Below are 21954 nucleotides of genomic sequence, written 5' to 3' on the forward strand. Positions count from 1 at the left end.
TTGCAGCCCTCTGCCCCGAGAGGGCTTCAAATTGTAGCATGAGAAACAGCACGCTGTAGTAAAGTTTCAAATATGAAGAGCTGGTCCACACATGGAACGTCTCTTCTTCAGCATGACAGTGCTAGACCAATCATGAACACTGCAACAATCCAGTGCCCTGGGTTCACTGTCTTCGGCCGTCGTCCATACAGTCCCGACTTGGCCCCCATCCAATTTTCATCTGTCTCTAAAACTTACACGTTGCCTTCAAGGACTTCACGTTGATACTGATGAAGTGGTGCCATCAGAGGTGAGGCTGTCATTCCATCAACAGAGTCAAACATTCAACAGTGACAGTCTCAACAAATTGGTCTCTCTTTGGTAGAAATGTGTTTCTTGCCGGGATGACCTGGTTTAGAAATAAATATGTAGACATGCAGAATAACGATACAGAATGTTAATAACATTTTTTCTAATGATTTGATGACTAAGAGTGTGTGAAGTGTATGTGCAAACTTCCCACTTCTCTTACACGAGTCGACTTGCTTGGTGTACACAGCTGATCTTCTTCTTCTTCTGGATAGCCGTCTTCTGGAATCTCTATAAACTTCTTCTCCGAAGAATGAAGCTAGTTACAGGAACCTTAAAGACTCTCTATCTACTTGCGAAATAATTAGGTACTCGAAGAATACTTTTTAACAGCTATCACTCTATCTGAGCTTCATAAAGAACTAAATTCATCCTTTTCACATAAACATTAGACTTCTTGTAAGTCACGCATATCGTCTCACATTAGAAACAGATTTAAGTACATTTAGCAAAGAATTTGCTTAACAACCATAACTCTGTTACAAGCAAATCATAAAGTATGTCTTGCCTCCAGCAAGTCCAAGGTAAGAGTTGTTTTTATTTTTTTCATTCTTTTATTTATTTATTTATTTATTTTTTCCAAAGACTTCAGAATCTCAATTGTTCTTGTTATGTATAACAATGGTCACTGATACGATTAGCACAGAATAACCTAGAAGTTCCACAGTTCTTCTGTATACTTTCACTACAACTTCCGTGGATCGCCTGACAAGTACTTGTTGGTGCCGTTTGTCCACCATGTCTACCCTCTGCTCGTGACTGATTTCATACCTGCACACACACAAACATGTGATGCGCATTAGGTAGGATTCTAGCATCCCACTCTAACATCCAAAATATCGTGTGTTCGAGATGGTATCGTGTGTTCGAGATGGTAGAAGGCCGAGTGGTTCTAGAATTTACGCAGAAATTCTTGAAACACTACATATTCCCCCCACCCCCCCACCCCACCCCCTCCTTCAAAATGAACACGCGATATTTTTTACATAATCAGTATGTAAATAACATCACCCATAACAACATTACATATCATAACCATATACTTTTCTTCTACATGTTTATATACATCTTTTTTTCAACTACAATTCTTTGTACTCTCTTAAACAGGCTTCTGCTTACAGCCATTCTGTTTTTTTCCTCTACTTTGTTTAGACATGAGCATTTGTGCGAGCTTTTACTCAACTTTTCTAATATTTAAAAATTATGAGGACTCCCTTTCTTCTATCATAAACTCCAGGTGTTCATGACACTTCTGTTCCCTCTGTTGTACTACCTTTCCTTAGTATGTACTGTTTTTACAATTCTTCATAGTTTGGAGGAACTCCGGACAAAATGAAAGTGTTCTCTAGACACTCATAAACTTCCATGAAACATTTTAATGCTCATTGTGCATAGAATAATCCCTTCAAAATTCTGTGACTTCTATCATGATACTGTCCCTTTCCCCTAGGATCAGTACCTATACCTTGACCTTATGAGAGCACTTCCTCTTTGCATTCTGGTAGGTATGCCCCTTTATAAAACATTACTACTTTTTAGGCCACAGGTCATTCCTATCTCCACATAGGTACGCCTGTCCTTTATATTTAGTAAATGCCGGGTACACCCCCCCCCCCCCCCCATCCCTTCTGAGTAGGCCTCATGGTTCATTACCCTAGTTTGTGTTTCTATGTATACTATTATTAAGTATTTTCTGCTAAAGCTACATATCTACTCTACACTCCGCATTCACATATTAATCTATAATGTAATCCCTAGAATCCTCCTCTACTTCTCCACTTCTGTACTCTTAGTAAATACTATATCTACCTCTAATTGAAGACCTACTATCCTACCCTACTATTCATCAATTTTTAGATTATTTATTATACTGACTTTTCTTAAATGACTATCACAATCAATTTCACTCTTGTTTGCATTCTTTTTCTTTGCTCATGCCTCTTTTGTGTGTGTGATGTAGAACCATCATAGTCTATATATATATGGTTATAATAGAGGGAAACATTCCACGTAGGAAAAATATATCTAAAAAAAAAGATGATGTGACTTACCAAATGAAAGTGCTGGCAGGTCGACAGACACACAAACGAACACAAACATACACACAAAATTCAAGCTTTCGCAACAAACTGTTGCCTCATCAGGAAAGAGGGAAGGAGAGGGAAAGACGAAAGGATGTGGGTTTTAAGGGAGAAGGTAAGGAGTCATTCCAATCCCGGGAGCGGAAAGACCTACCTTAGGGGGAAAAAAGGACGGGTATACACTCGCACACACTCACATATCCATCCACACATATACAGACACAAGCAGACATATTTAAAGACCAATATGTCTGCTTGTGAGATGTCTGCTTGTGTCTGTATATGTGTGGATGGATATGTGTGTGTGTGCGAGTGTATACCCGTCCTTTTTTCCCCCTAAGGTAGGTCTTTCCGCTCCCGGGATTGGAATGACTCCTTACCTTCTCCCTTAAAACCCACATCCTTTCATCTTTCCCTCTCCTTCCCTCTTTCCTGATAAGGCAACAGTTTGTTGCAAAAGCTTGAATTTTGTGTGTATGTTTGTGTGTCTGTCGACCTGCCAGCACTTTCATTTGGTAAGTCACATCATCTTTATATATATATGGTTATAATAGAGGGAAACATTCCACATAGGAAAAATATATCTAAAAACAAAGATGATGTGACTTACCGAACGAAAGCGCTGGCAGGTCGATAGACACACAAACACACACACAAAATTCAAGCTTTCGCAACAAACTGTTGCCTCATCAGGAAAGAGGGGAAGGAGAGGGAAAGACGAAAGGATGTGGGTTTTAAGGGAGAGGGTAAGGAGTCATTCCAATCCTGGGAGCGGAAAGACTTACCTTAGGGGGAAAAAAGGACAGGTATACACTCGCACACACGCACATATCCATCCACACATATACAGACACAAGCAGACATATTTAAATTAATATGTGTGGATGGATATGTGCGTGTGTGCGAGTGTATACCTGTCCTTTTTTCCCCCTAAGGTAAGTCTTTCCGCTCCCGGGATTGGAATGACTCCTTACCCTCTCCCTTAAAACCCACATCCTTTCGTCTTTCCCTCTCCTTCCCCTCTTTCCTGATGAGGCAACAGTTTGTTGCGAAAGCTTGAATTATATATAGTTATATATAGTTATAATAGAGGGAAAGCTTGAATTATATATAGTTATATATAGTTATAATAGAGGGAAACATTCCACGTAGGAAAAATATATCTAAAAACAAAGATGATGTGACTTACCAAATGAAAGTGCTGGCAGGTCGAAAGACACACAAACATACACACAAAATTCAAACTTTTGCAACAAACTGTTGCCTTATCAGGAAAGAGGGAAGGAGAGGGAAAGACGAAAGGATGTGGGTTTTAAGGGAGGGGGTAAGGAGTCATTCCAATCCCGGGAACGGAAAGACTTACCTTAGGGGGAAAAAAGGACGGGTATACACTCGCGCGCGCTCACACACACATATCCATCCACACATATAGAGACACAAGCAGACATATTTAAAGACTTTAAATATGTCTGCTTGTGTCTGTATATGTGTGGATGGATATGTGTGTGTGTGCGCGAGTGTATACCCGTCCTTTTGTTTATATATGTTTAAATATGTCTGCTTGTGTCTGTATATGTGTGGATGGATATGTGTGTGTGTGTGTGTGAGTGTATACCCGTCCTTTTTTCCCCCAAGGTAAGTCTTTCCGCTCCCGGGATTGGAATGACTCCTTACCCTCTCCCTTAAAACCCACATCCTTTCGTCTTTCCCTCTCCTTCCCTCTTTCCTGATGAGGCAACAGTTTGTTGCGAAAGCTTGAATTTTGTGTGTTTGTTTGTGTGTCTGTCGACCTGCCAGCACTTTCATTTGGTAAGTCACATCATCTATGTTTTTAGATATATTTTTCCTACGTGGAATGTTTCCCTTTATTATAACTATATATATAACACTGTGCCAAGATGTGCTGGCCGTGCACCAAGGCATGTTTAGCCACAGGGTGATCCGTGTATGTTTGTGTGTCTATCGACCTGCCAGCGCTTTAGGGAAATATTCCACATGGGAAAAATATATCTAAAAACAAAGATGATGTGACTTACCGAACGAAAGTGCTGGCAGGTCGATAGACACACAAACATACACACAAAATTCAAGCTTTCGCAACAAACGGTTGCTTCGTCAGGAAAGAGGGAAGGAGAGGGAAAGACGAAAGGATGTGGGTATTAAGGGAGAGGGTAAGGAGTCATTCCAATCCTGGGAGCGGAAAGACTTACCTTAGGGGGGAAAAAGGACAGGTATACACTTGCGCACACACACACATATCCATCTGCACATACACAGACACAGGTGTCTGTGTATGTTCAGATATTCTGCTGATATAAAATTGATGGCACAAATAACGCTGGGTCCTTCCGTGCATTTCAATCCTCGCATTGCTATGGGTAACATTGACAAAGCATCGGGTACAATATTCTCAGAACATTTTACGTATTGTATCTTAATATCCTATTCTTATAGGAAAAGCATCCATTGCATTAACCTATTATATGCAGTAATAGACTACTCTTCAGAAAGGATAAAGCTTGATGGTCTGTATAAATGTGGATTTGTGATCCCCATACTAGTGCTTGAAATTTTTGAATACTCCACACAATCGCTAATAGTTCTTTTTTGGTAGCCGTGTAATTTAATTCATGCTTATTTAGACTGTGGCTAGCAAAAGCTATGGTTCGGTGTTCTACATTATTCAGATCACACTTTCCTTGCAAAAGTTCTGCAGTAATACTATAATCAGCCACCCATGAACCATGGACCTTGCTGTTGGTGGGGAGGCTTGCATGCCTCAACGATACAGATAGCTGTACTGTAGGTGCAACCACAATGGAGGGGTATCTGTTGAGAGGCCAGACAAATGTGTGGTTCCTGAAGAGGGGCAGCAGCCTTTTCAGTAGTTGCAGGGGCAACAGTCTGGATGATTGACTGATCTGGCCCTGTAACACTAACCAAAATGGCCTTGCTGTGCTGGTACTGCGAATGGCTGAAAGCAAGGGGAAACTACAGCCGTAATTTTTTCCGAGGGCATGCAGCTTTACTGTATGATTAAATGATGATGGCGTCCTCTTGGGTAATATATTGGGTAATTGTCCCCCATTTGGATCTCCGGGCGGGGACTACTCAAGAGGATGTCGTTATCAGGAGAAAGAAAACTGGCATTCTATGAATCGGAGCATGGAATGTCAGATCCCTTAATCGGGCAGGTAGGTTAGAAAATTTAAAAAGGGAAATGGATAGGTTAAAGTTAGATATAGTGGGAATTAGTGAAGTTCGGTGGCAGGAGGAACAAGACTTTTGGTCAGGTGAATACAGGGTTATAAATACAAAATCAAATAGGGGTAATGCAGGAGTAGCTTTAATAATGAATAGGAAAATAGGTGTGCGGGTAAGCTACTATAAACAGCATAGTGAACTCATTATTGTGGCCAAGATAGACACGAAGCCCACGCCTACTACAGTTGTACAAGTTTATATGCCAGCTAGGTCTGCACATGATGAAGAAATTGATGAAATGTATAATGAGATAAAAGAAATTATTCAGGTAGTGAAGGGAGACAAAAATTTAATAGTCACGGGTGACTGGAATTCGACAGTAGGAAAAGGAAGAGAAGGAAACGTAGTAGGTGAATATGGTTTGGGGCTAAGAAATGAAAGAGGAAGCCGCCTGGTAGAATTTTGCACAGAGCATAACTTAATCATAGCTAACACTTGGTTCAAGAATCATAAAAGAAGGTTGTGTACATGGAAGAACCCTGGAGATACTGGAAGGTTTCAGGTAGATTATATAATGGTAAGACAGATATTTAGGAACCAGGTTTTAAATTGTAAGACATTTCCAGGGGCAGATGTGAACTCTGACCACAATCTATTGGTTATGAACTGTATATTAAAACTGAAGAAACTGCAAAATGGTGGGAATTTAAGGAGATGGGACCTGGATAAACTGAAAGAACCAGAGGTTGTACAGAGTTTCAGGGAGAGCATAAGGGAACAATTGACAGGAATGGGGGAAAGAAATACAGTAGAAGAAGAATGGGTAACTTTGAGGGATGAAATAGTGAAGGCAGCAGAGGATCAAGTAGGTAAAAAGACGAGGGCTAGTAGAAATCCTTGGGTAACAGAAGAGATACTGAATTTAATTGATGAAAGGAGAAAATACGAAAATGCAGTAAATGAAGCAGGCAAAAAGGAATACAAACGTCTCAAAAATGAGATCGACAGAAAGTGCAAAATGGCTAAGCAGGAATGGCTAGAGGACAAATGTAAGGATGTAGAGGCTTATCTCACTAGGGGTAAGATAGATACTGCCTACAGGAAAATTAAAGAGACCTTTGGAGAAAAGAGAACCACTTGCATGAATATCAAGAGCTCAGATGGAAACCCAGTTCTAAGCAAAAAAATTGAAAGCAGAAAGGTGGATGGAGTATATAGAGGGTCTATACAGGGGCGATGTTCTTGAGGACAATATTATGGAAATGGAAGAGGATGTAGATGAAGATGAAATGGGAGATATGATACTGCGTGAAGAGTTTGACAGAGCACTGAAAGAAGTAAGTCGAAACAAGGCCCCGGGAATAGACAACATTTCATTAGAACTACTGACAGCCTTGGGAGAGCCAGTCCTGACAAAACTCTACCGTCTGGTGAGCAAGATGTATGAGACAGGCGAAATTCCCTCAGACCTCAAGAAGAATATAATAATTCCAATCCCAATGAAAGCCGGTGTTGACAGATGTGAAAATTACCGAACTATCAGTTTAATAAGTCACAGCTGCAAAATACTAACATGAATTCTTTACAGGCGAATGGAAAAACTGGTAGAAGCCAACCTCGGGGAAGATCAGTTTGGATTCCGTAGAAATGTTGGAACACGTGAGGCAATACTGCCCCTACGACTTATCTTAGAAGAAAGATTAAGGAAAGGCAAACCTACATTTCTAGCATTTGTAGACTTAGAGAAAGCTTGTGACAATTTTGACTGGAATACTCTCTTTCAAATTCTGAAGTTGGCAGGGGTAAAATACAGGGAGCGAAAGGCTATTTACAATTTGTACAGAACCAGATGGCAGTTATAAGAGTCGAGGGACATGAAAGGGAAGCAGTGGTTGGGAAGGGAGTGAGACAGGGTTGTAGCCTGTCCCGATGTTATTCAATCTGTATATTGAACAAGCAGTAATGGATACAAAAGAAAAGTTCGGAGTAAGTTTTAAAATCCATGGAGAAGAAATAACAACTTTGAGGTTCACCGATGACATTGTAATTCTGTCAGAGACTGCAAAGTACTTGGAAGAGCAGTTGAACGGAATGGACAGTGTCTTGAAAGGAGGATATAAGATGAACATCAACAAAAGCAAAAGGAGGATAATGGAATGTAGTTGAATTAAGTCGGGTGATGCTGAGGGAATTAGATTAGGAAATGAGACACTTAAAGTAGTAAAAGAGTTTTGCTATTTGGGGAGCAAAATAACTGATGATGGTTGAAGTAGAGAGGATATAAAATGTAGACTGGCAATGGCAAGGAAAGCGTTTCTGAAGAAGAGTAATTTGTTAACATCGAGTATAGATTTAAGTGTCAGGAAGTCGTTTCTGAAAGTATTTGTATGGAGTGTAGCTATGTATGGAAGTGAAACATGGACGATAAATAATTTAGACAAGAAGAGAATAGAAGCTTTCGAAATGTGGTGCTACAGAAGAATGCTGAAGATTAGATGGGTAGATCATGTAACTAATGAGGAGGTATTGAATAGAGTTGGGGAGAAGAGGAGTTTGTGGCACAACTTGACTAGAAGAAGGAATTGATTGGTAGGACATGTTCTGAGGCATCAAGGGATCACCGATTTAGTACTGGAGGGCAGTGTGGAGGGTAAGAATCGTAGAGGGAGACCAAGAGATGAATACACTAAGCAGATTCAGAATGAACCATAACTGGATGATGTAAAATGGGTGATTCAACAAGTGCACTTTTGATGGTTTCAAAAGTGTCATTGGCACCTTGATCCCAACTCCATGACACTCCCTTCCTTAATAAACATAAAATTCTCAGGTCATTTAGTTCTTGCCATTATATATACCAACGATAGTAGCCGGCCATCGTTATAAATCTTTTTAACTGTCTTACATTTATAGGCTGTGGACATTCTTTGATAGCTTTGATGCATTCAGGGTCCAGTCTATTTCCTTGTACCCCTGTAATATGACCTAAGAACTTAGGTTCTTGGCACACAAAGTACGATTTAGACAGTTTCACCATAACGCCTTTTTTCTTTAAAAGAATGTTCTTCCCAAGAAGCTGATATTATCATTGTATCGTCTACATATATTATCAAATCCTTCAGTAACTCTCTCCCTAGTGCTTCATGTAACACACACATGAATACGGACACAGAGATATTAAGTCCGAATGGCAATACATTGAAATGATATCATTTACTATCCAACAAAAATGCTGTATAGTTTTTGGATTCTGGGTGTAATTTTATTTGCCAATATCCCGTAGTCAGGTCCATAGTGCTAAAGAATCTTGCCTTTTCAAATTTGGATAACAATTCGTCAATATTAATTGGTCGGTCTCTCTCTCTGTCTCTATATGCCGATTCAGTGTATGAACGTCTAATACTAATCATACACCGCCTGTAGCTTTCTTTACCATGACCAATGGATTATTCATAATGCTAGAACTTCGTTCTATAATATTATTATCAATCACTTTCATCCCTAACTGCTTCCATCAAATTACCGGTATTGGATACGGCTTACAGAAGAATGGAGTGTCATCTTTGATTTTAAATTTACAAATATAGTCGCTGATATTACCTGGACGATTGGAAAATACTACTTTATACCCCATTAAAATTTTATATAAATCTTGCTTTTTTTTATTGGTTAATATTAGGGGCTCGTTAACTTTGTCTTTTATGTCAGTTCGATGTGTTACTTGATTTACATTATCGATCTTTGGTGACAGTTTTGCTGTAGCTGTTACTCGCAGACACTTACACTCAGTTGTTTGTTTTCCAATACAGTTATCTGTCGCCAACGCTGTCCACTATCTACTTTCCCCTTTACCAAAACAAAGAAGACTCTTGTCAAAGTTTAAGATGACTTTACATTCTAATGACCAATCTAAACCAAATAATACATCTCTTAATATTTTCTACTATTAATAGTGTTTGTCGAAATAATATATCTCTAAAGCAACAGTTAACTTGAGTTTCATACCTCACAATTTTACACTTCATTCGTGTTATCCCAACTACGTAAAGTCCCGTTAGTGGCAATAGAGGTAAGTGCTGTTTAGCCTGTAATGAATTAAAGAATGCATTGGAGATGAGTGATATCTCACTCCCTGAATTTACAAATATGTTAACCTCCAAAGTTTCCACTGTCCCTGCTATTATAGGTTGTGGGTTATTGACATCTAAACTCAGTTCTTCAAGTAGTAATCAATCCTTTGTGGGTATTTGGTGGGTAAAGTTAACATACTTATATGGAACAAGGCCTCCTAATGTATCTCCATGACAGGGGCCCCGGCCCTGGATCTAGATCGCATCGCGTTTTCCTCATTATTACTAATTAAAGACTGGTTACCGAAACAAGATATCACATATCCATTTTGTGCTCTATCGTTACTCAGTGCAAGTTCCTGGGAAGTTACTGGACCTAAATTTGAAGGCGAATGCTTCTTCTGATAATTGTCTTTATCGTTTTTCCTGTTGCATTGGTGTACTCTTGCTAGGTTTGCCTAATTTTTTTGACATTATTGCCACTATTCCTTTTGTAGTTCAGATTTTCACTTTGGTGCAAGTTTTCGTTGCTTTCCTTATTTAAGGCATCAAGTATGTTTACAGAGGACAACAACTCTTCTACAGTGTTCCACCCACTGCATAAGATATCTTTCCTCGCATATAAGGTAAATTGTCTAATTAACACTTTGCTGACCAGCGACACCACAGTGATGTCGTGCGCAAAATAGCGGTCAACAGCCAGCAACACCACAATGGTGTCATGTGTATAGTATCGCTCAATGGCCGATTACAGCACTTTAGTAACTTTTTCATTCTGTTTGTGTTTTGTTTAGGTAACAATAAGTTACACATGTCAACAACTTTTTTGTTTATATAAGTACTTGTGCACTTCCATCATGGCGGACGAAAGAGACAATACGATTGTTTATGATGTATGTGCGGTCGTCTTGTCTGACGTTCCGGACGACTTGGACGATTGGGAAGAAGACATTGGATGTAAAAAAAATGAAAGTGAAGTGGAATCGTCGGAAGATAGTGAAATACATCCAAGAAGAATTCAGCGAATGCTACGGTTGCCAACTGATTTGGATGAATCAAACGAAGAAGACAGACTATGATTTACTGAAGGCTCCCGGGTCCACACATAGTGTTCCCAAAGATACACAGAGTGTCGTGGATATCATAGAATTATATATTGGGAACGATCTATTTAAATATATTAGCAATGAAACCAACAAGTATTACAGTCAAAATTGCAATAGAAGGAAACTCAATAAAAAAAATGCCAAATTTGTCGACGTTACGGGACCCGAACTTAGAAATGGTTTGAGCTTGCTATCCTTATGGGAATTTTAAAAAAAGCAAGGATTGATGATTACTGGTCAACGAATCCATTGATAGACACACCGATATTTCACAAAATGATGTCCTGCAATCGATTCAGGCAAATATTATCATTTTTACATTTTTCTGACAACAACAATATACCAAATAACGCTGACTGGCTTTTCAAAGTGCAATTTGTAATTGATTATTTTTCCAAAAAGTTTAAAGAAATGTTTAATCTAAGTCAAAACATCTCAATTGATGAAGGAATGATACCATGGCATGGACAGTTAAATTTTAAAGTTTACAATTCGTCGAAAATCACGAAATATGGCATACTCATTCGGATCCTGTGTGATTTGAGTACGGGATATATTCTGGCACTGGACAACTTTTAGCAAAAACAATGATGGAACTATTGACACCTTCTTATGGAAATTCTCATCACCTCTACATGGATAATTATTATAACAGAGTAGAACTTGCAGAGAAGTTACTTAAAAGAAAATTCGAGTTTGTAGAACGATACTGCAAAATGGAGGATTTCCGGAAAATCAACGGAAAGGTGACAAATGGTCGGCGACAAGCCAAGTTATCCAAATTAGCGCTGCCGGCACGAAGCGAATAAATTTGTACGAGACGTGCTGACGGCAAAGTGTTAAAATCCGCACTAATCCTTCTTCCTCCATCAGCTTATCTAAGCACTTTTGCACAGGTTAGATGCCAATCGAAATACTTACTCATTGTGCCCCAAATATTATTGTAATATTTTGGGTCCCACAAATCTGATATTAACTTCTGGGTACTTGCAGACCAATACTTCTCTTTAAATTTTTTTTGAAAATCTTCCCAAGAGGAAAAGTTCTCACTATTTACTGTTCCCCATTCAGAGGCTTCTCCTAGTAGGTAATCCACAGCAAATTCAATCTTTTTAGAATCTTCCCAATTTTTCAGTGAAGCTTGGTAAAATCTTTTCAAAAAATGTGTCAGATGTACCTCTCCATCGGGCTTAAATTTACGGAATTTTCTTAATAACCCCAAATGAGCCCCCATTAAAATCATTAACTACTTCACTGGTTAACACCACATTATGTGAAGTTACTCATTTTTCTACTTGTTACTGGTTAAGTTTGAATTCTCTCCCGAGTTCGTTTATGCCCTTCCTGGTACCAGTAAGTTCGGAAGAAGCCATGGGTTACACGTTCCCAGATGATATTCTCTTGGTAACGTTTCTTTCTATAATTTCTTCAACTTGTTCTTCCAATCTGCTTACATTTGTGATATCAGAGTTTGTTATTATCTCTTCAAAGCTTCTTTCTACATTATCCACTCGTGTACTTACACCTGTAACTTGCGATTGAATGACAGTCATTAACTTGCTCTGCTTATCTACACTTTATTTTAAAGTACTCAGTTCCAGCTTTACAGCGTTAAATTTAATGTTATTCACATTTTTGAAAGATCCTAATTTTTCATTGATTTCTGGTTCTACATTATTGCATCTGTCCTCAATCTCAAATACTAACTTTTCTGATAACCCTTGGAAATTATCATTCTGTTTACTACTAAGGTCAGTGAACATTTGATTTACATGAATGTGCAGGGAACTAGTCAATTCATTCTTTAAATCTATCTTAAAATTCTCCACTTTAGTATTTAAAGCATCGATTTCAGTCTTCAGATCTCCCATGCCTTCACAGAGATTACTGAATTGTTTACTTTGTGAATCTACCTTGGCACTTGACAATCCTAACATTTCATTCTGAACATCCAATTTAAGGTTTAAAGTTCCACTCTAAGCATCTAATTTAGCATTTAACTGCAGGCTCTGAGCATTTAAGGCTTCACTTAATTGAGTTTTTATTACATTCACCAACTCTGACCAATCTGGCCCTTCTTTACCAATTTTCATAGCCATGACTGGTTCTGAAGTTTCCCCAACTTGATGTTTGTTATCCATATTTTTACACGCTTTAGACCTTGTGTGTATTTAAAAATTAACTTTAAGTGTAATAACTACACTAACAAATTTCACTGAATAGTTTGTATCACTTCTTGCTAAGGTACTAAAGTTTGTTTTTGCGCTCACCTGGCGTAGACTTCTCCCAACGTAGGTGAGCGGATGTGACGGCAGGTCAGCATCGGTGAACAGTAGCTGGTGCCGGCGACGTCTGCATCCCCGCGATGCGTGCGAGAGCTGTATACTCCGTACACCAGACCATCTTAGTTGTATCGTTCTAGGCGTATCCCTTCTTAGTAAAATACGTCGAGATCTTCTCTCCAGTTTTTAATGTTGTGACGTTCTTACATCTTCTCCTTTTTTACATTCATAAATTTTCTCCATTGGAAACTTTGGGCTTAATTCAACTTATTGGGATGATTCTTTTGTCTCATTATGCTCAGTCGCTATGGCAACACATGATATCTTCTTATCTCGTTTTTGTCTCAAAATTCCTGTTTTCTTCTGTCCTTTCACACTGGTTGCCATGTTCTAATGCTTTGGACAACTTAAAGTCGTGAAGTATGTGTGTAAACTCCCACTTCTTTAATGATACGACTTACTTGAGATTGTCAGCCGACTTTCCTTGCTGGTTATCTTGCTGCTGCAGCCTCCTTTTCTCTTCTACTCTGAAGTATATTTGCTAGGAATAGGAATTTCTCAAGATTATTTCTACTTATAAAAAAATAAGCAGACATACATGTTTCTTTTTCTTCACTTAACAATGTATATTCAAACTGCAAAACTTTTACAAATCTCATTTTCCACATAAACAAATGCTGTCAAGTAAGTCTCCTCACATATCCAAAGGTTAGAAACAAAGTTCATATACACATAAGAGAAAGTTGGCTTAAAAACTAAATTCATACTCATTCTGAATCTGAATACACATCTTATCCTCTCCAAGTCTGTTTTACAATACTTCAACTGTTCTTCTTTTTTTCACTACAATAGTCAAAGTTATATGGAATAACACAGAAGTTCCTTGAGTCTGCCATGTTCTTTCATTAAACTTCCATGGCGCGACTGGCAAACACTTATCGGTGCTGTTCGACCGCTGTGTCTACAGTATTCTTACACTTCGGACCTGCACACAGACAGGCGACGTGCAGTAAATAGGCTCTCTCAGTGATTCTAAAATTTACATGGAAATTCTCGAAACACTACTGTTTTACTTAAAATTCTGTATTCGCATAAAAAATTCGGAGGCAGTACTTTTCAGCATACTCTTTTTTTGCACATGAACACTTTTAGTGGGAGGCTACAGCTGCATTGTAATTTAATAGAAATATATGTAAATAAGCAAGAATAAGAGTGAAACACAGATCACCTTATTTCACACAAAATACCTTATAAATAGCAGATTTATGCAAACAGGTGGTTTCTATCTTCCTGGACTTTAGGAAGGCATTTGACACTGTACTACATTGGTAGCTATTAACGAAGATACAATCATATAGAGTATCTTCACAAATATGGGAGTCATTTGAAGAATTTTTGACTAATAGAACGTTATACTGGACAGTGAACATCTCGTAAGAGTTGTCGTGCACAGTTTATCTGGTATTTTGACAGATATTTGCTACTTTGCTTTTGCAATGTGTAGCTGGAGCTAGCCTCGAAATGAATCCTGCTCATTATGTATTTCATGTGATGCCCTCTGTCAGTGGAAGGTGTTGGTTTGCTTCCCGTTGCAAACAAAATTACTTTTAAAGCAGAATTTTACATGCCCTTTCGATGAAGCAGTCTGAAATTAGTGTAGTGTATTATTTGTTTTACTGATATGGATTAACAGGAACAGGAAAGCACGAAGAATAACCAGCTCCCCAGCCAGCAGTGCATGGCAGTAGACAACTGAGTAGACCAGGGTGGCATGCAAGGCACTGCTGAAGTGCTGTGTATTCTTCGTGTTTTACTGCCCCCCCCCCCCGTGTGTGTGTGTGTGTGTGTGTGTGTGTGTAACACTATTTCTAGTTGTTGTTGTACATATGTGCTGATTTCTTTCTCACTTTTTCCACACAGTGAATTTGATAAATACCAGGTGTTAATAGCAGCAGGACTTCGAAGACCCACACCTGTATCTGTAAATAGAGGGGAGCCAACTGTTTGGGAGTTCAAGGAAAATCTGGAGCCAGGTCACACATACCAGGTGGTAATAAAAACTGTTTCTGGAAAGGTCACCAGCTGGCCTGTTACAGGAAATGTCACGTTAAGTGAGTAGTCATCTTTTTCTCATACACTGAAATAATAGTGCCGCTTAATTCAGGTTGTTTCATGCTGCATATTAATTTGAAGATTTTTGTTACTGTGAGCATTGTTACTACATGACACTCCTGTGACAGTATTAGAACTTTCTCATGCCAAAAAGTACAATCAGATGTATTTTATACTAGCTGAAAAAGACCTGCTTCACTTGGTCATTATTTTCATTTGTTTGCTGAGAACATTCAAAGTCACTTGAGAACATTGTAAATATGAACTTGGAAAAAAAAAATTGAAAAAGATCACATACAGAATTAATCTTGAATGCTCGAAATACTCTAAAGTAATCTTAAATCAACATGAGTATTCAGTAATATGCTAATTTAAAATAAAGTACTCTGTCACTCACTTATTAGTTTCTTTGTAGAACATGGAGAACATTTAAAAAGTTCATAAATGTTGAAACACATAGTAAGAATGACGTGTTTCTGTGAGATGTCATCATTGTGCTCTTCTCTATTGAGTGTAATTATTATCACAATTTGTATACTAACTGTTCACAATTACATTGGCAATTTCATTGACCTGATGTGCATTGAATCAATGTTTGTGTTCTCCAACTGGTCTTTTGTCAACTTGAATCACAACTTTATATTCATCGGATATCTTTTGGTTCCGCGCTGTTCTGAATATGCCATCCAATTGATTGTACCTGTGTAAAATCCCTCTTCAGTTCTTCAATGATTTCCCCTCTTGGTCCACTTATGTTTGCGCAACATTGCTGGACTTCCGTTTGTTCGACATCAATTAAATACACTTGGAAAATTTATAGGATTTGTTTGGCAGTACTAACAAAGATCCCACTCTATCATAGAATTTTTCTTTAATCACAACATGGGATTGAATTGATTTTCTTCACTGCTCATGGATTTAGCACCAAATGATGTTATTTGAATTCAAGCATTGTACAATTTCAAGTTTTGCAGAAAATGTTTCTGTTCCTGAGTTTCTTCAGTCATATAATGAAATAATTCTGATGGAGGCACTTCCAGGAGTGCTAATTGAATTTTTTCACTCGTGTAACACATTTCTGATGTTTCTCTACTGAATTTCTTGTCACTGCTGAACTGACTGTGTCGAACGCTAATGTATTGTTTACATGCTTGCAGTCATTGTCTTTCACAGATTTCAGTCATTGTAATTCTACTTCATTTCGTAACCTTGTTTCTTTAGAAGTTTCTCTCTGTCTGCTTGCAGTGTGTTTCACTTGATCCTCTTCTCGTATTTCATCTTGTTGTTCATTTGTTTTCTGTCACTTTATAAGTTTTCTTTCTTTTGAAGCTAAACGTGCTCCTCCCTTGTCATCTGTTTCATTTCTTTTCAATTCGCTGATGGCAAGATCTCCCACTTATTTATATTTCAGCATCCCATTAAATGTTTACATTCTCAACACATTAAAATTTCACTTAATACACTGTTCACCAACATAAGCAATTCACTTTCATTTAAATTTATTTAAATTCCTATACCTTTGACTTTTCCTTGATCTGTTGTGATTGTATATAACTTTCTGAGCTGGAAAGTATCCCCACCACATAGGGTAACGGGACATTTCAGAACATTCTTGAATGTTCTGGAATACTCGACAACATTCTAGTGGAGCATTCTGTAGAGTCTTGGCCACTGTCACACTCCCTTAAGAAGTCAGCTGGTGCAATGCCCACTTTTGACACTTCAAACTCAACCCCTACTGTTCCAAACCAAAACCTTCTTCACGATGGGGGATGAAGGGCTAGCACGCCATATAACTCCCACAGGATTGCAGCATGCACTGATGCACCATACTTACTTTTATTATAGGTAATTATTATTGCTGTCTTGCAGGCTTTTTTTTACCTAACTTTAATTATGTACAAATGTAGAATGTTGATAAATTTAATATAATCAGAAAAATATTGTAATTATGAGATCAGATTTCTGAAAAAGTGTGATCAAGAGAAATCGTATTAGATAAGGGCTCCATGGTAAAAGACAGACCTGAAATTAAGATATAAATTGCAGTCTTAGACATAGATAGACCAATGATCTTATGAAACTGGTTGCATTGTTCTTATAGAAACCTCTGTTATTACACATAGAAAATCAGGCTAAATAGTGCCACAGGCTGTGGTGCATACAGTGTGGCGTAGCAGTTAGTGTCACAAGCTGAAGGTTGCCAGTTCAAAATGCAACTGAAAAATGAAACAAAGGAAGTGTGACTGAATTCCAAATGTAGTCCAGTAGCAGCTGTGGATGACCACCACCACCACCTCACCTCTCTCCTACTCTAGGTAGGGAGAGAGGAGGGATACAGCATTTTATGGCAACCGGAAGTATCGGACTGAGTAAGCAAGAGGTTGCAGCCATCAGTGTTGATCTGATGCTTCAGGAGTTTATAGATAATTTAGAAAATGAAGTGTGTCAACCTTTAGTACCAGGTTCTGTCTTCAGTCGAATGTGCCAGGAAGGATGAATGCAACCTACTCAATGTAATGCCTCAGCTGTCAAATGGCAATGCAGCATCCAATCAACACCAGCACAACCAAGTCCTCTGCCAAGTATAACACCCCACATTTGGAGGACAGAGGACAACACACTCTGGCGTGTTTCCATTGTGGATGCCATGGATACATTGTATGCTACTGCTGAAAGAGGGAGGGGGGGGGGGGGGGGGAAAGACCATTGCTATACCCTGGACAAGGTTGTTCCCTAACACACTGTACCTGTTCCCCATCACTGTGCAAATGTACCAACTGCTCACTTAGCCTCCAATTTCAGGAGAACTAAGCAAGACAACCATCTGTGGAAGTGAGGTCACCACAGGTGAAAATCGTCCATGAATCTTGGTTATGAAGATACCAGAAAATCTCACTTACGTCACCACTGATGACAGACTTGTCCAGGCACTAATTGATTCAAGGGCTTTTCTTTCTGTAAATTTGAATGTTTTTCATTGTCACCTAAAAAGGCTATGTTCCGTGATAGGAAAATTATTGTGCTGAAAGTCACTGGTGGAAAATATGTCCAGCCAATGGCAACAGGTATTGCAAGAATAACTATCAATGACAGGACTGAGCCCTTCAGATTTGCCATTTTAGCAGAATGTAGTCATAATATTATTCTGGGATGGGATTTGGTGTGGCTTCACAAGCAGTCATAGACTGTGAAAGATCAGAGCACAAGAATGAGGAAGCCACTCCAATAAGCACACGTAACAAAATTTCTTTGGGGAGTTGTTGAAGACATTGTTGCCCTGCCATTAATCACGTAGATGAGCTCCATTTATCAGTTGAGATATTCAGATAAACTGTGTAGCTTTTGCCAGTTTCAAAAAGCTACTCACACTCTCAAAATAAATATACGTGCCAACAATTATCATAATTATTTTAGGTGGTGAAAGAGACCACTAACTGTCATGAACAGCCACAATCTGTCCCAAAAGGTATAAGCATAGTGACAGCCAAAGCGGAGGAAGGACAGCTTAGTGCCACCGTCGCAGATGTGTGCTCCATTACATCAGACATCTACGAAACTAACAATAGGATCTGGCCCAACTGAACAACGGATTGTCTGAGAGGAAGTGGAGAAGATGCTGCAAGGTGGCATCACTGAATCTTCAAAAAGCCCTTATGAAGGAGGGTGGCACATCATGTTTCTGTGTCGGTTACAGATGACTGAATAAAATCATGAAAAAAGCTGTCCACCCATTGCTGGGCATTGAAGATACCCTATAATGCTTGAAAGGAGCAAGTATTTCTCAACTATGGACACACAGACAGGCTACTGGCAGTTTGAGATCGGTGAGGCTGTTCCAGGAAAATACTGCTTTCATAACTCTTGATGGCTTATATAAGTTTAAAGTTACGCTGTCTTGACTGTATAATGCTGCAGCCACTTTGAAACATACGGTGGACAACTTACTTCGACACTTTAAATGGATAGCATGTCTTTTCTAACTGGATGGTTTTTGCCACGTTTTTAAGACATTTGAAGAACATCAAAGTTATGTGACAACTGTGCTGAACTGTATTCAGACTACAGCCCTCTGCTGGAATCAGAAGAAGTGCCTCTTCACTGTCCAAGAAATAAGAATCTTGGGGTATCTTGTGAATGGTGATGGATTTGTGACGATCAAAAGAGAAAAACAGCAGTCACAGGCTTTCAGACTCCTCAGCACAGTTATGAAGTGAGAAATTTTCTCGATGTGTGCTCATACTACTGGTGATTCATAAAGGACTTCTGTACCCATGCACATACCTTTTAAGAATTTCTGCAGGGAGATGCCAATTTTTTCTAAAACAAATAGCAGGGAAGATCTTTCCTTGTCTTAAGGAGGTGTTTCTAATTAGTTCCTTGATAGCTGTTCACACTTCTCTCTGGCTTAAGAATGTTGACGAGATACAATGTATCTATTGGAGAATTTTCTGTGACTGACACAACACTGAAAAGCTAAACAACCATATTCTACTTACTATACTATGTCTCTAAACAATGGTGAAATGTAACATATTTTCGTACATTTTGATACCAGTTTTCGTTTTATTTTATAACCTTTGAAAATGGTGGAATGTCAAAATGCGTAAGGCAAGTTTGGAAATAATAAAAAGTGTGGTCAGGACATCTGAAAGTTATTAAAGTCCATCCAGATGTCTGCTTCATCTCATAGCAGTTTAGTGTAAATTGCAGAATCAACCACAGAATAACAACTGCCTACCACTCGCAGACAATTAGCTTCACAAAATACTTCAGTGAGACATTGACTGATGTGCTCTCTGTGTATGCTGACATCAGACAGTGTGATTGGGATACAGTACTGCCCCTTGTGTCACTTGTATGCAGCAGAGTCGAGCAAGACACTGTGGTCTTCACACAATTCTTCCTGCTCCATGGTCTTGAGGCCGAAAGAACAGTGGATACACTATTCCCATTTTGTCCGGACAATACTCAAGGTGAGTAAGTGAAACACTTCATCACAAGAACCGAAGAATCAAAACAGCTGGTTCAGTTATGGGCCATGGACACTGAGCCAAAAGACCGAGAGCACTGTAACACCAAGCTCTGGCCAGTGAGGTACAGCCCAAGAGACTATGTGGATGTTAAACCTGTTTGGAAAGCGGGTCCTTTAGAAAAGTTGCTAAAATGCTACTTCGGGCCAAATCATATTCTTTGTCACTTTTTTTGAATGTCACATACAAAGTAGAGGATTATGACTTTCTATTAAGAAGGTAAAAGTGCAGGGGCACCGTTTGTGTCATCCATATAAAATGCTACTATGGTCTTGGGATGCAGATTGATGATGGGAGATTCTTGTTCAAGGAAACTGAAGGCGACAACATGACAAGGACACAAAGATCCACCAGAATTGTCATGCATAGGACCATTAACAAGATCTCGATCAAGGGTGCTGTATTTGGCCCCAATAAGAACTTCTGAAAGAACAAGTTGCTTTTATTCAAGGAGAGGGAGTTATGCCGCAAGCTGCGCTGCATACAATGTGGTGTAGCGGTTAGGGCCACTTACTGGCCACCAGTCCAAACATAACTATGAGCAGTTATTTGTTATAAAGTATTTATCATTACTCAAAGGTCCTCCAAATTTCTTATATTTTAGTTTATCTATATTCAGGAATATTCTATGCTTGTATAATAGCTGCACTATCCATCCAGAGTTCGGTTCCGTTATGGCTGTATGTTGCTGTTTGCAATAAACGTGGCTGTATGTTGCTGTTTGCAATAAACGTGATTTCAGTGGTAAGTCTTTTATTACACTGATGACCCTGCTTTCAGATTTTGATGGTTATAATGTGACAGTATTTCGGTTCCGGCATCCATTACTCACGAAAAAATTGGCTATATTCCATTTTTATGGTTTCTGGTTACACAATAGAATGCTGTCTGCAGAAGACTATGCTGCCACTAACTTTTGGATTGGACTATCCAATGTTGAACAGTATTGATTTTAGACAAAAGAAGCAGTCTTAAAATAATTCCTTCATGAAAAGTTCACAATGTTGAGGAAGCTCTTCAATAATTGCTAATGGAAGTATTAACAATCTTTCATTATATTGATCTAAAAAGAATGATGATGAGACTTACCAAACAAAAGCGCTGGCAGGTCGATAGACACACAAACAAACACAAATATACACACAAAATTCAAGCTTTCGCAACAAACTGTTGCCTCATCAGGAAAGAGGGAAGGAGAGGGAAAGACGAAAGGATGTGGGTTTTAAGGGAGAGGGTAAGGAGTCATTCCAATCCCGGGAGCGGAAAGACTTACCTTAGGGGGAAAAAAGGACAGGTATACACTCGCACACACACACATATCCATCCACACATACAGACACAAGCAGACATATTTCAAGACATTTCATTATATTGATGTTGATAACAAAGTTCAAAATGTTCTGAAGTGCTGTTGTGGATTATGTTGCTAGCATGCTAAATTTAAAGGTAACCAATTATGAGTACAGGCTTGCAGTTCAAGTGCAGTTCTTAATACCAGAGGGTTGAAGCTATGCTGAAGAAGAGTTAAAATTAGGTTACTGAGGTGTGTGATTTGTGTAGTTATTTATTTTCTTAAATAATTTTTTTGCAGAGCCTCTGCCAGTCCTGGATGTACAAGCAGTTACTGATGAGAGTACTGGTCTTGTGTCAATTACATGGACACCAGATAACTCAAGTTTTCAGGATAATTACAAGGTAATTCTTAGAGCAGTGTCACC

At 38.8% G+C, this 21954-nt stretch overlaps 1 protein-coding gene across 4 annotated transcripts in view; it reads left to right on the plus strand.

Annotated features, from left to right (window-relative positions):
• LOC126253317 (tyrosine-protein phosphatase 10D) overlaps positions 1 to 21954 on the plus strand; it is a 340420-nt gene that overhangs the window by 214392 nt on the left and 104074 nt on the right. For all 4 annotated transcript variants that reach the window (XM_049954568.1, XM_049954570.1, XM_049954569.1 and 1 more), the window contains exons 8-9: positions 15012 to 15202; positions 21828 to 21931. In XM_049954568.1, the coding sequence (XP_049810525.1) occupies positions 15012 to 15202; positions 21828 to 21931 (295 nt within the window). The remainder of the gene's footprint in view (positions 1 to 15011; positions 15203 to 21827; positions 21932 to 21954) is intronic.

The sequence above is a fragment of the Schistocerca nitens genome, chromosome 4, assembly GCF_023898315.1.
Source record: "Schistocerca nitens isolate TAMUIC-IGC-003100 chromosome 4, iqSchNite1.1, whole genome shotgun sequence".
In the NCBI taxonomy this organism is placed as follows: Eukaryota; Metazoa; Arthropoda; class Insecta; order Orthoptera; family Acrididae; genus Schistocerca; species Schistocerca nitens.